The sequence below is a fragment of the Arabidopsis lyrata genome (genome assembly GCF_000004255.2).
Source record: "Arabidopsis lyrata subsp. lyrata unplaced genomic scaffold ARALYscaffold_8, whole genome shotgun sequence".
In the NCBI taxonomy this organism is placed as follows: domain Eukaryota; kingdom Viridiplantae; phylum Streptophyta; class Magnoliopsida; order Brassicales; family Brassicaceae; genus Arabidopsis; species Arabidopsis lyrata.
Window position 1 is genome coordinate 13565778 of NW_003302548.1, and position 14492 is coordinate 13580269.

Consider the following 14492-nt stretch of genomic DNA (forward strand, 5'->3'; position numbering starts at 1 on the left):
ATATTTATATCTCTTTAGAGTTATGGGGACCTACGAATGCTTAGTATGTTTCTTCACGCTATCTATTTCACTTCATTTCAAAGATGCATCTTCCTCAGATTTACTCTCTATCAATACCTCACTTTCTCTAGAAGACACCATTGTTTCTTGGGGTAACATGTTTGAATTGGGTATCTTCTTTTTTTTTCGTCTGAATGATTCCATATATTAATCAACCAAAAAGTCACAAACAAAAAAGGAACGATTACAATCAAGCAACAGAACTCATTACACAAAAGTAATGCATATATCATCTTCGAACACCTTCTGAAGCCAAAAAGGGTAGCCACTTGCTACATATGATTGGAACCGTTCCTCTCTAGTGACACTCCTAGCAATCAAGACTGCCCCAAGATTACACTTCCTATCTTCATGAACAACTCTCCAAGCCGGTAAAAAGGACAAGGCTAGGAGGAGCCTCTCAGATTGAGATTTGAAATTAGGCCAGGCTGCAGGACGAAGGACAGCACCTACCAATTCATTAGGCTCAAAGGCAAAAATCACTCTATGGATATGAAGATTTTGCATGTCTTTAATAGCCCAAACACAACCTTGAAGTTCAGCTTCACCCTTCGAGGAAATAGAAGGAAGAGCAGCTCTACTATGAAGAAGAACGATGCCTTCAGAATTACGCAAGACCCAAGCCACTCCACAAATCTTTTTCTCCTTATTCCAAGAAGAAGCCACGTTGCATTTTAACCATGGCTTAGGAGGAGGCCTCCATTTGTGGATGTAACCTTGAGTTTGTACGTTGGAAAGCACCGTCTCTTGAGACTCTAAGACCTGCGCTTGAAACCACTCAACAGTATCTTCCTTGAACCTTAAAAGAATGTCTTTAGGTGTGGAAACCAAACCTTCAAAGAAGAGGCTGTTTCTGTTCTTCCACAACGACCAAAGAATCCAAGGAGGATATCTTCTTACCTCAACAGGTACCTTTGAATTCTTGCACATCAAAATCACATGAAAAAGATTCTGATAAATGGATCTTGGGTCAAAACCATCTTCAGGGAGAGGGAGACCTGAAAGAGCCCAAATCTGTCTTGACAAAGAACACGTGAAGAGAATGTGATTGATTGATTCTCCCTCTAGGCCACATATATGGCAGCGTTGATCCACGACCATACCTCTAGTGCTCAGCCTTTCAGCCACCGGAATAGCACCACTAATTGCTTTCCATATGAAAACCTTGATTTTCGAAGGAGCAAGCAACTTCCAAATCTGTTCTTTGATTCCATTTAAAGAGGGAAGCATGGAGACAAACCTGATTGCATCATCATTCTGATCTTGGGACGCCAACCAGTAACCAGATTTAACACTATAAACACCACTCTTGTTGTGTTTCCAGCATTTGAAATCAGGGGAAGAGATAACAGGTTTGGACTTTTTAATGATCTCAACATCTCCTGGAAAAAAATGATCATTAAGGCAAGAGAGATCCCAGTCCCTAGTCTCCAAATTAAAGAGCTCCCCCACAGATAATTCCAAATTCACAAGAATGTTCTTCATGAAAGGAGCTCTCATACGGCTGCCATCCTCCAACCATAAGGTAGTCCAAACCGGGAGAGAGTTACCATCGCCTACCCTTTGAATCAATCCTTTTTCAAGAAGGTCCCGACCATGCAGTAAACTCCTCCATCCAAAAGAAGGCCGAGGACCCAAAGCAGACTCAAGAAAAGGCAAGTCAGAGAAATACCTGCTCTTCAGAAAAAGAGATAAGAGACAATCTGGAGCAGAATAAAGCCGCCAGGCCTGTTTAGCAAGGAGGGCTTGATTGAACAGCTCTAAATCTTTGAAACCTAGCCCTCCCAATGATTTTGGCAAACACAGTTTCTCCCAAGCAACCCAGCTGATCTTTCTATGATTCTCCATTGTGTTCCACCAAAAGGATGACATAGCACTAGATAGAGACTCGCAAGTGGCTTTAGGTAACTTAAAGCACGACATGGCATAGACAGGCATCGCCATTGCAACAGTCTTCAAAAGGATCTCTTTTCCACCTTGAGAGAGAGTCTTAGCAAACCAGCCTAAGAGTCTGTCCTTTAGCTTCTCATGGATATACTCCAACATATCTTTTTTAGAGCCACTAAAACATTCTGGCAGTCCCAAGTAAGAACCTGCTCCACCTTCTTTTTCCATACCCAATTTGCTCTTCACCAAGGCCCGAATATTCTCCTCTACTTTTTCACCAAAAGTAATTGAAGATTTGTCATAATTGATAATCTGGCCTGTAGCAGTCCCATAAACCGCCAGAATGTTTTGCAGGGCACCACTCTGCTCCTCATCAGCTTTACACACAAACAAGCTGTCATCAGCAAAAAGTGGATGGTTGATAGCAGGTCCCTCCGGTGAAAACCTCATCCCACTAATAGTACCCTGCAACTCAGCCTTGTTCAAGAGGTGAGTTAGTCCTTCAGTACATAAGACAAAAAGAAATGGAGAAAGAGGATCTCCCTGTCTTAATCCCCTCTGTGGCACTACCAAACCATGCGGGCTGCCATTAACCAGAACCGTGTAAGTCACTAATGTCACACAAGTCATGATCAAATCAACCCATCTCAAATCAAACCCTAAGGCAAGCAGAAGGTGACGCAGGTAGCTCCATTCAACACGATCAAAAGCTTTGGATATGTCTGTTTTTATTGCCATATACTCTTTAGACATGGAACCATGAGTTCTGAGAGCATGTACAACTTCATGAGCTATAAGAATATTGTCAGAAATAAGGCGATCCTCCACAAAGGCTGATTGAGTGGGAGAGACAAGATCAGCAAGAATAGGCTTTAATCTTGAAACCAAGATCTTGGAGATTACCTTGTACATCACAGAACAAAGACTAATCGGCCTAAGATCAGCCATGACACTTGAATCTGTCTTTTTGGGTATAAGACAGATTTGTGTAAAGTTCCATTCCTTAACAAAAACTCCTTCATCAAAGAATCTAAGAACCTCTAGAGTCAGTTGGTTCCCTACAATATCCCAGTATTGTTGAAAGAAAAGACCCGTCATACCATCAGCTCCTGGAGCACTAGAGGCTTTGATAGAGAACACAGCATCCTTAACTTCCTCTTTAGACACCTTGGTCGTCAACCAGCTTGTGTTTGAATTGGGTATCTATAAACAAAGTTATCTCCCCTACATTGTCATATGGTATAAAAATTACTTTAAAGCTGTAGTTTGGTTAGCTAATAAAGTATTTGTTTTGAAGATAGTATAAATTCTCTGTTGGTAATAAAATATCAAACGAAAGTTTAATTTTCTATGATAATTACACGGACCAGACAATCTATATATTTTATGCCAAACAAATATCAGTCTAAAAAAAATTAAACTATATTGTAATTTTAAATTCAAAAAATCATTCACAATTGTTTCTTTTATTATTTTTATTTTTTCATTGTAACCATAAAATTCACGACCTAACTAAACACTGTTTCGTTGATCAAAAAAAAAAAAAAAAAAAAAACTAAACACTGTAAATCATGGAGAATCTATTGATTTAAATACATTTTGACAGAAAAAAAAAACATTTGGGTGGGCCTTGTAACACAAGACGCCGTCGATAAAAGGCAATCTCACGATCGTATCATCATCTCCGAATCAAAACTCGTAATTAAAGATTTTCGAGTGGAGGAGATATGCAATTGCTGACGCTAAACCCGGCGGCCATTTCCAGGACGCCGTCGCAAGCCCTAGATCCTTCCTCTTCCTCGAGACTTCTTCCTTCTCCTCAGGTGATTTTGATTTTTTTTCAATCCGTTCTTTGTTCTTCTCACGCTTGTTTGTTATATAACTCGTTGTATCGATGTCTCTGCTCCGAATTCTTTTGGCAGATTTTGAGCTCCCAACGCGCTCTTGGTCTTGTAGCTTGGCCTTGTAATCCACTTCGACGAGGATTATCTAGGTCTTTATCAAGTCGACAACTTTTCCGACGATCCAAAGGTCAGTATACGAATATCTCTCTCTATCTCCGTTTAGAAAGATTCTATTTTGCCGTCGTTATTGTATCCTTCTGAGCACAAGGGCAAATTCTATGACCAAAAGATCAAATAGTTCAAAAATTGTCCTTGTAATCGAGAGTTTGATGTAGATAGATGTTGTGATTGAATTGTTTTACTCCAAAGGGCTCTGACATGACAATATCTTCATTTTCCTATGGCTGTCTTCTGTTTTTATTTGGGTTGCATTACGGATATATAATTTCAACTCTAGTTTCTGAATAAAAATGGTTTGAATCTTGAACTTCTAATGAACTAACAGAGGGTTTGATGTATATAGTTGGTTAGTGCTCAGAAGAACTTTCACATAAAAAAAAAAACAACTGTTCAAGTTTAAAATCAGTTGCTTTTCTTGTCTTACTAGTCTCCTTGAAACTTGGGAAGAGATTTTGGTGTTGTGATTGCATTGCCCTTTGACATGACGACATGACAAATTTTGTTTCCTATAGCTATCATCAGTTTTTATTTGGGTTGCTTTAGGGATATATAATTTCAATTGTAGTTTGTGAACGAATGGTTTCTGGTCCCACCTCTATCAGACATTATAAAGTTACAACGTTTCTCTAAAATTTAGAGGAAAGAGTTCTCCTTCCACTTTGATATCCATTTTCCGTTTATTTGAAATGTTATCTTGCTTTTCGTGTGTGTATCTTCTCCTCGAAGAATATGTATTTAGGCTTATGGTTGATTTCTGGATTTTTGCAGTTGTCAAGGCAGTAGCAACCCCAGACCCAATCTTGGAAGTTCCTTTAACTGAGGAAAATGTAGAAAGCGTTTTGGACGAAATCCGACCATACCTTATGTCTGATGGTGGTAATGTGGCATTACATGAGATCGATGGAAATATTGTGCGAGTTAAGCTGCAGGGAGCATGCGGATCATGCCCAAGTTCTACCATGACAATGAAGATGGGTATTGAACGTCGTCTAATGGAAAAAATCCCTGAAATAGTAGCTGTGGAAGCAGTTGCAGATGAAGAGACTGGCCTTGAACTGAATGAGGAAAACATTGAAAAGGTTAGATTTTGGCTAGCTTAAGTTCTCTGCATATGTGGTTTTGCTGTTATTGCTAGCTCAAATCCATATATCTGGTCCAAATACTGTTTTTCCGCGCCTTGAGCTGAACGAGTAAAACACTGAAAAGGCTTGTTTTGGTATAAACTCTAGGTTGCTTAAGTACGTATGTCTTGCAAATGCTAAAGGTATGAAACCGGGACTATGATTAAGCAAAAGGGATTTTGTGTTCCTTGCGAATAGAAAAAGGGGCTACAGCTATGAGAAATGTGAATCATGGATAAGTAGATCGTCATGTCATCATCCGTTGGAGGTTACGCGTGATGTTAAAAACACTCTGTGTCCATACGTTGTTTTAGGTACTGGAAGAAATCAGGCCATACTTGATCGGAACAGCAGATGGATCGCTTGATCTAGTGGAAATCGAAGATCCAATCGTGAAGATAAGAATCACAGGACCTGCAGCTGGAGTGATGACAGTTCGAGTAGCAGTCACTCAGAAACTAAGAGAGAAAATCCCGTCAATCGCAGCTGTTCAACTTATATAGAAACCACTCTTCTTGTATCTCTCTTTCTTTGTATTAGCTCCCCTTGTATAGTATTGTTGTGCATAGATTCTGTGTTTGTTGACATATGTTATTTGTCCCCAAATAAGTTTTGAACATTTTTGTTTTACTTAGAAAAAAAAATCCTTTTAAAATCGTCGAAACTTATTTACTTCAAGAGCAGAGACTTATTTGATTCTTCCTTCTTCTTCACAATGAGCCGATCTTTCTCCTTCGCTCTCATTTTCTACCTCTTCCTCCATTATCGTATTATCGTAGCTTCACAATTCGAAGGATTTGATGCTGAAGAAGACGATGTTTCCGACGATTCCTCTCACCTTCTTCACCACTCCCTCCCTCCGCCTCTTCTCACTCAGTCTCACTCATCACTCTCCGATCTGGAACTGGAACCGGAACCGGAATCTTCTTCTGCCGAATCTAACTCCGATCTCATCACTGAATCAGATCCAGAGCATGAATCCGATTCGAGAACTCCCTCGTCTACGCCATTTGAGTACTGGGACGAAGACGAGTTCGAAGGACTACCGATTGAGATAGAGACACTTGAATCTCCATTGATTGCAGAAAACACAACTCATGCTGATCCAAAGACGCTAGATCTCATGACTTCATCGGAACCTCAAGAAGATACTACTGATCAGATGAAGAAGAAGAAGTCGTATGCGGTGGAGATCGCTTGCGTCGTTTTCTTAATCGCTCTCGCAGTCAACTACTTTGTTGGTAAACGTGAGAACGAGAGTCTCGCTTTAGCTTGGGCGGCGAAATTCGCTTCCAAGGATACAATATTCCAGAAGAATTTTAGTTTGCTTGGAGTTAGTGAAGGAGAGGATTCACCATTGTTGTTAAAAGAAGCGTTAAATGTGTTTAAATTCTACGCGAGTGGTCGTAGGTATTGCCATGGATTGTTAGCTACTATGGAGCTTAAGAGTAGACATGATTTGATCTCTAGGATGTTTAATTTGGTGGTTCCTTGTAAAGATGAGATCACTTTTGAGGTTTATATGAATGAAGATACTATGGATAATGTTGTGTTTGCTATGGCGAGGAAAAAGGCGGCGAAAACTATGCAAAAGGAGATGAGGGATTTGCAGAGATTCACTGGGATTGTGTCTCCTCCTGCTGGGAGGAAATGGGTGTCGGAGGAGTTAGCTGTGATTTCTGAATCTAAGGAAGTTGCTGTGGATATGATCACTGACACTGTTCTTGATCAGGTGAGAAAAGTTTTATTTTTGTTCTTTCTCAGATTCTCCATTTGTTTAATGATTGATGATAACTATAGTAGAACTGTATCTGTGTGTGTATTCGCTGGTGATATAGTGAGCAAGAATCAATTTACCAGAGTGAGAAATGGTAAATCAGAATTTGGCAGTTCCATATCAGCTCATTACTGAGTTCAATCTGATTTGCAGACTTTTGGAGTGTACTTGAATGGGTCTTATTGTTTTCCAGTGAGTGTAAGATATGTTGAAAGGAAGCTTTAGTGTCTTTAAGCATTGTTACCTTACTAATTCAGTATTGGAGTTAGTTAGGATATTGTAATTGATCCTCTATGATCAGCTGGCTTGAACTCCATGGCTGTGTCTCTGTTTGTATCTCTATGTGGTTAAATAGGGAAATCAATCACCTCCAGTGGGAACCTTAATTTGCTATTTTAGGTTTGGCTTAAGGTTGCACATTATTTATCTCTATGATACTATCACTAACCAAATACGGGAATGCAATGGAACTATGTAGGTTTTTGGTGACAAGGCTGTGGATAAGTATGGGAAGAATTTCATGTCGATGCATATATCTGACCAACACCCTGGCAAGCACAAGAAGATGATGCTTTTCAAGTTTTCCTTACCCGATGCTAAACATATGGATGATATTGTCCGTTTGGTGTCGCTAATTCCATATTACATCGACTTAGTAGGTCGATACAGACTCAGCTCCCAGGTAAAGTGCAAACTCATGATTAGTTATAGCCTGGTTAAAAGTGTTGAAAGGCTGAGTTTTAAGTGTCTTGATTAAATGAAGGCGCGGAACAAAACTGAGAGTGGTAGGCAAAAGGCAGCAGAGGAAGCATACAAGGAACTTCAGAACGCGAGGCAAGAGGCATTGCAGAAGAAGAAAGCAGAAAAGAAGAAAATGATGGAGGAAGCGGAGGCAAAGCTGAGCGCAGAAGTGATAAGGAAGAAAGAGGCAAAAGAAAGAGCAAGGCAGGTGAAAAAGGCAGTACCAAAAATGAAGATGAGCCGTAGTCACTAGCTAAAAGTTTATCAAAGAGAGCCATCCAAAATGTATTCGTTAAAATCACTCTCCAAACTCAAAAAGCATAGAAAACATCGGCACGTGTTTTTAACAGTGGATGACTGCTTTTGCTTCATAATACTCTCCCTTAAAGTACCACTTTTGACTTATAATGTAGTTTTTGATGTTGTGGTGGAAAGTCCTGTGAGAGCTTTGTATAGTTTATCGATGGCAAACGGCTAATTGTAGTCTTATCTCAAGCAGGTTACAATCGAAAGTTATTAATGGCAAAAGTCGTCTAGCGAGTTGACATTGAAGTAGAGTATGATTTCTTTTTTCGATGAGCCTTCTAGATCTTTTCTTGATTGATAACAAAAGCGACGGTCTTTAATATAACATCAGGCTTTGAGATCAAGTTCATGGCGATATTGTCAAGACCATTGGTGCTCTGGTGGTTCTCTAAAATCCAAAATGAAAATGTAATTAAGTTCTATGTGAGATATGAAAAATCACATTGACGTGTTTCCCGTATGATAACGGAATTAGGTGTTGCTTTGTTGATCTTTCTGGTAAGCAGAAGCTTCAGCTTCATGGCGTCGATGTGGCTTTCGAAGGCGGCAATATGAGAGTAGTTTGGCCATCGAGATTGACATCGATTTCTCGGTTAAGCAGATTTTGGACGCCTTTAATGTCTACTTGTAGGCACTACAAGCAGCAGAGAGTCTATCTTCTCATGTCATCCTATACTGAATCATTGCCAAACCCGATCGACTCCGTTAGCATCTACAATTAGTTAAAAGAGCAACTGATGGAAGATAACTTGTTGTTTAGAAAAACGAATGAGAGTTTTGTATAATATTGTCGGCAAATAGCTTCTTGCAGGCTTGTCTTAAGTGGGTTACAATAAAAAAAAGTGTGAATGGCATAAGTCATCTATGTATATAGTTACTTTGCATTAGTAGAATATGATTTCTATTTTTCTACGAGCTTTCTGAATCTTCTCTTGATTGAAAACAAAAGTGCAGGTCCTACAAGTGGCCACGTCGTGACTATAGCAATGTATGCCAATAGCCAAATCGATTTCCGGCTGTATCTTGAAAGCTGATCCACTCTCTTCTTCAAAGGACCGAGTAAACTGTTATAAACTTGAGGAGTATTGTCCTTGTGTGGATAATTACTTGTCTTTTCATCAATTTGATCACTATCCTCTGGTTCTACATCAGCTCTTGTCGTGTCAACTTCACTTGCAGCAGCAACCATCCCGTCTTCTCCAGCATCCGCGAATGGTCCTTGATCAATCGAAGATCCTAATGGTTCGGGGATGATCTGCATCTAAAAGAATGATATGATGCATATAGTGGATGATGTCATGGAAATGGACGAAAACTCATTTCCCTCATACCTTCTGTCTTCTGTCTGCAAAGGAGCTGGAGAGTAGCACTTCAAAATATTCTTGCACAGCCCTTGCCCACCTATACGTAACAGTTTCACATATTTCAATTCCACTACTAAGAAATTCCTTGTGGACAGAGATGTGAGATAAGTATCTAAGAACGCGTGTATACGCAGATTGATTACCACATGCTTGTTGCTGTCAACCCTTCATAGTAAGCAAGATGACCACCATGTGTTGTGGTTGCCAGAACTATGTTTTTGTTTGCCCTACAAAAAGTTGACACATTGGAACATCAGTTTCATAATACAGGGAGACCCATCACTATGCAATAAAGATACAACCAAGAATCTCATCAATTTTTTCGCCAACGATGCCTAAAGCCGTTCACTTCCTAATTTAGCCACGCATGGAAACTCAATATAACAGAGAAACTACCAACTCAGTTTAAGAGAAGAATTACCAACTCAATTAGCAAAGGTAACCTTGTGAAAACTTCTAGAGCACCCAAGAACAAAACCAACAACAAAACCAGATACGAATAACTTTCTAGAGCATCTCCTACTCTCTCATATCAAAACCAATTTCCCAAATACTCGGATCCTGTTAAATCCCCGAGTTAGACAATTGTTCCCTCTATCTAACTTCTGAGTGTTAGTGAGGTGACGTGGCATTACTTAACAGCTAATTGATTCCATCTGAAGACTTATCAGTGGCCCTACAAGGCTAGGGCATAGGAGAACCGGTGAAACTAATCTAGTCCATCAGCTCTAGAGTTGAATACTGGAGAAAATCATGATGAAAGGGTATAAGCGTATGGATTCTTACCTACATTCATCCCAAGGAATAGCTTCCCTAGTACAAACTGGATCATCCAAAGCACTGATGCAAAGGAGCGGAACAGCGACATTTCCCACATATTGCGAACTGCTTGAACGTCTATAGTATGTATCAGTTGTCTGCATCATTAAAGATTGGATTTTCTACTGCTTAAATGGAAAGATAGGATATATTTAACAAAGGTAAGGAGAATGTGAAGCAAACTGCACCTCGAATTTGGCAACAAGCCTGGTGGCGTAGTTGTCAAACTCTCGAACTGAACGTGACTAAAACAAGACACAAGATGAATGGTGAATCTTTGAAGTCAATTTACTTGATTTGGCAAATAGATAGAAATCAGAACCCACCTTCTTAATGCCTTCCCAATCGGCTATCCGAGAAATGATGGAATGGTGCCTGTAGGTACAACCATGTGTAAGTGAATAAGAAAGACGTAACTAAAGCGAGCAAAAGTAGGTGTGGATACAACAAGTTAACAATACAAGACAAGAATTTTTGGACATACAATTGTGCATAACCTTGTAGACCAATAGTAAGCATTCTGTCATACAATTTTTGCACGAGTTTGCGGTTGATAAATCGGTCACATATCTGCAAAGAATATCATTTTAAACAGTACGGCATGATTGTTTTTCTTTTCTAGATTCTCTGAACCAAAATTGTACTATAAGTATCTCAAGGAAGATGAAGAGAGACATTGTTTCACTATTAAGTTTAAAAATTATCACAGAATTTAAGTTAGAGTGGACATGAGGGTATACTGACCAATAGATCCCAAGGAGAACACACAGCAGTAGCTCCAATAAGAGGTGTATTTGGCCCATCCTCCCCAAGATATTTTACCTGGATGAGGTTTAGATTATGAAAGTAAATTATGAAAGTAAGATAAACCACATGAAAGCCCATTATTGTAGCAATAAAATGTGGGCTATCAGACTAATTGTGTGAAACGTTATGCCTATAGAACAAACAATGGTCGCCACAATAATTCCAACCTTCTGATGCAAGACTAAGGGAATCAAAGGTAAAAAAGAGGCAATATATACCAGAACGTTGGCACCAATGCTTGTTCCAACAGCAAACAAAGGAGCCTCTGGGAACTGAGAATGGATGTGATCAATTACTTTCCGAAGATCTTCTGTCCACCCAGCAGTGTAGACGCAGTCAGACTGATTAATGATTTGAAGAGCCAGTCAGTCGATGAATCATATATTTTCCACATTCAATGAATCAACCTCACAAATGATAAACTTGTGAAAAAAATTGAAGATTGCAAATCTACTTAATCAGTTTGATAATGTCAAGCCTATGTCATGCTTCTTCCAACACGTTCAATGTTAACTTGATTGCAAGATTGAAGGTCACATATCGAAAATACCAAATTAAGATCAGGCATCTTCTTCTAGGAACTCGTTTAATTCAAAATACCAACACAGTCACGCACTTGTGATCCAAAATATCACCTAGATACCAAAAAATGAAACCAAATCAAGAACACAAAATCAATACTCACAGTTAAAGATATCCCTCCAAGTCCACGGTGGTTTTGCACAACAACATTCCATCCTTCCTTTGCCAGCCTGAAGGCAATATGTTTTATATACTGTGAAAAAAGTATAAAACAAGAGTTCGAGTAAGCAAAAAGAAGAGACAAATGAGACTGTCCCTAAGGAAACAAAACAGAACAGAGGAAGAAAGTCGATAGGAGTGGTGAAATTTACTGCAGCAGAAGAATCACTAGTAAGCCCTGGAACCACAATAGCAATTGGAGTCCTATCAGTTCCTGAAGTTGAGCCATTGACCACCTGAGAAATGCCTTCCACAACTATAGGGAACAAGAAAAAGTTACAAGTCCATGAATCAAAAACTGAAAACAGAAAATGTGTTTATTATTCTTAATACCAACCATCAGAATGCATTAACCAATCCAAAGCAATTGTGCCACCATCTGTTGCCTGATAGAGAATTCTGCACACAGAAAGAGATTCAAAACACTATTCATAAATCTCAAAGATCAAGTCTTTAAGAAAAAACCAAAACAACCTAAGAGAAACACATAACTCTGGCGCCTAAAAGATCTGAGACAAGCAAACAAAGATGTGGTTTTTGAAATTACCTTTTATAGGAAAAAGGAGGAGACTTTCCAAAAAGGCTAAGGAAAGCTGTTTGAAGATGAGGGCTTGAAAGCCAAAACGTAGGAAAGTATCTGCAAAAATTTGAAAATTGCAAATATTTACATAAGAAAGATCGTATTTTGCGATGATGGATCAAGAGAAGGAAGGAACCCATTACCGTCCATGAAGGAGACGACACTTGGAGACAATAAACTGGCAGAACTCAGAGTTTGGATTGAAAGTGAGAGAGATAGGATCTGCTTTAGGGAAATGAATCTCGAGGAAGAAGTAGAGAAACACTAGGATTGTGAGGAAGAAGAAGGTGAGATAGTGAGAGATTGGGATGAGTAAGAGGGATTTGAAGATGATGAGGTAAGGAGAGATCAAATCATCCTCTGTGATTGCGCAATTCATGGGGACAATCTCAAAGTAAAGATCTTTTGCTATTGCAGAAAAATGTGTGGGAGATTTATTACTCAATGAGTAGAGAGAGACGACCAATTTTGTTTGAACACAAAACTAATGACATTTGCTTCTCACTCCAACCAATCGGATTTTTTTCCTTTATTGAGACAAAAAAAAAACAATAGCAAAAAAAAAAAAAAAAAGATTTAACAGAGAGGAGAATCCAATTTAACACATAAATGTTTTGCATTTTATACATTAGAGTTGAATTTAATCTAATATAGGGTCTGATTGGTATTCTGAGATATGAGTTTGTTTTTTTCTTATCATCTAACCAAAATTATTTATAGATTGAACAGATTTTTAACTAGTATACACAAATTTTAGTCTACAATAGTACGAGTTTAGTATTATAAAAATAAAATAAGTATGTTTTTAAGACGGTAAACGGACCTCGAAAGAAGTTTCCATGCGACTAGATTACAATCTCATCAATATAGGGCATATATAATTATTCTAGGCTAAATCATATACTTCTACAACATTGTTGTCCACTTAAGTTATAGTTAATAGTCTAATACTAATATGATATTACCTGTATATCACAAATACGAATACACACTGCTACTCCAATTGATCCAAGAACTAGTAAAACATGCAATAATATATATTTTTTGTTGTTAAAATTCAGTTCTAATATATAATTAAATATATATATATATATAATTCTTTTATTTCTTATACTTTCAATACAACATGCAACAATATTGTTATGAACATTCAGATAACCATGATTCCTAGCCACATTCTAAGTTGGAACACATTAACATAAACAAAGGCCAATCACTTTTAGACTTGATCATGAAACATGCAAAGTCAATTTACATATTACAGTAAGTAACTAATAAATCAAGCAATTTTTCATTCGTCTATAATAAAATTATAGTATTTTTATGAAGCTGTACGTAATATATATAGGAGTTTATGTAAATATTAATAAGTTAAGGATCTAGATGTAATTACCTTAACCCTAATCTTCTTAGTCTCTGTAGCCTCTGTATATATATACTAGATCCTGACCCGCACGTATGTGCGGGGTTTCATATTTCAAAAACATTTCTTACAAATTTTCATACAATATAGATTATTTTATTGTTTTTATGATGTATATTTTAGTGTATTAGATCTAGATCCACATGTACGTGCAGAGATATTTTTTTTAGAAATTGTTATATAGATTTTAAAAATATAAAATATTTTGTTGTGTTAGTGAACTTTGTAATAATATAGATATTATAAAGTTAGAGCAATGAACGAAATTTAGTTGCGTTAGTGCATAGTTATATTTTAAGATTCGGACCTACACGTACGTGTGAAATTGTATTTAATATAAAATTAAGATATTATTTAGTTGCAAAAGTTAAGTGATGTTACGTTTTTATTTCCTAAACTATTCAAAACATTTCTAACAGTTTGATTACATGTGTTAAATAGGATACATATTCGGTTTAGTTTGGATTATTTCATGTATATTAGCTAGGCGTAACTATTTTGGAACAGGAAACCTATCCCGTCTTGTATATGTCATAAATTTTTCGTCCCATAACCCGTCTCGTATACGTGAAATAAAAATATTACGGTCCCGTATCTGTCATAAATTGTAACTAAAAACGTACGTATAATATGTGTGTAAACAAATTTATTTTATATAGTGCTCATAACACAAACTCATACCAGTTGAGTATTAAGTTTGATTTTTAATTTATGTTCCCCTGCCATCCCGTCTCGTAATTCTTATTCTCATTTCATTCCATTAAAACCATGTTCCAAATTCTTGTTTGCTTACTTTAAAATACCATAAAATACATACTGTGAGTTTTGCGGATTAATATGTA

At 37.8% G+C, this 14492-nt stretch overlaps 3 protein-coding genes across 4 annotated transcripts; 2 read left to right on the forward strand and 1 right to left on the reverse strand.

Annotated features, from left to right (window-relative positions):
* The first annotated feature begins 3585 nt into the window (after positions 1-3585).
* Positions 3586-5770, forward strand: LOC9301840 (nifU-like protein 2, chloroplastic). Its single transcript, XM_021016167.1, has 4 exons — positions 3586-3770; positions 3870-3978; positions 4740-5050; positions 5407-5770. Exons 1-4 carry the CDS (start codon positions 3675-3677, stop codon positions 5593-5595), a joined length of 705 nt encoding a protein of 234 aa, XP_020871826.1. The 5' UTR covers positions 3586-3674; the 3' UTR covers positions 5596-5770.
* A 12-nt stretch (positions 5771-5782) lies between these two features.
* On the forward strand, positions 5783-8067 carry LOC110225885 (uncharacterized protein At5g49945). Its single transcript, XM_021016166.1, has 3 exons — positions 5783-6824; positions 7348-7551; positions 7633-8067. The coding sequence occupies exons 1-3, from the start codon at positions 5808-5810 to the stop codon at positions 7861-7863; spliced, it is 1452 nt and encodes a 483-aa protein (XP_020871825.1). The 5' UTR covers positions 5783-5807; the 3' UTR covers positions 7864-8067.
* Positions 8068-8651: 584 nt separating this feature from the next.
* On the reverse strand, positions 8652-12731 carry LOC9300098 (phospholipase ABHD3). 2 transcript variants are annotated; one of them, XM_002865720.2, is made up of 14 exons: positions 12371-12731; positions 12195-12284; positions 11985-12046; positions 11800-11903; positions 11592-11681; positions 11125-11247; positions 10844-10921; positions 10584-10669; positions 10426-10474; positions 10288-10344; positions 10067-10197; positions 9424-9507; positions 9248-9317; positions 8652-9171 (listed from the first exon to the last, which is right to left on the reverse strand). In XM_002865720.2, the coding sequence occupies exons 1-14, from the start codon at positions 12604-12606 to the stop codon at positions 8818-8820; spliced, it is 1614 nt and encodes a 537-aa protein (XP_002865766.1). In that variant the 5' UTR covers positions 12607-12731; the 3' UTR covers positions 8652-8817. The 2 variants fall into 2 exon arrangements, with proteins under 2 accessions (XP_002865766.1, XP_020871824.1); XM_021016165.1 differs by having other exon boundaries at positions 8652-9177.
* Positions 12732-14492: the final 1761 nt, after the last annotated feature.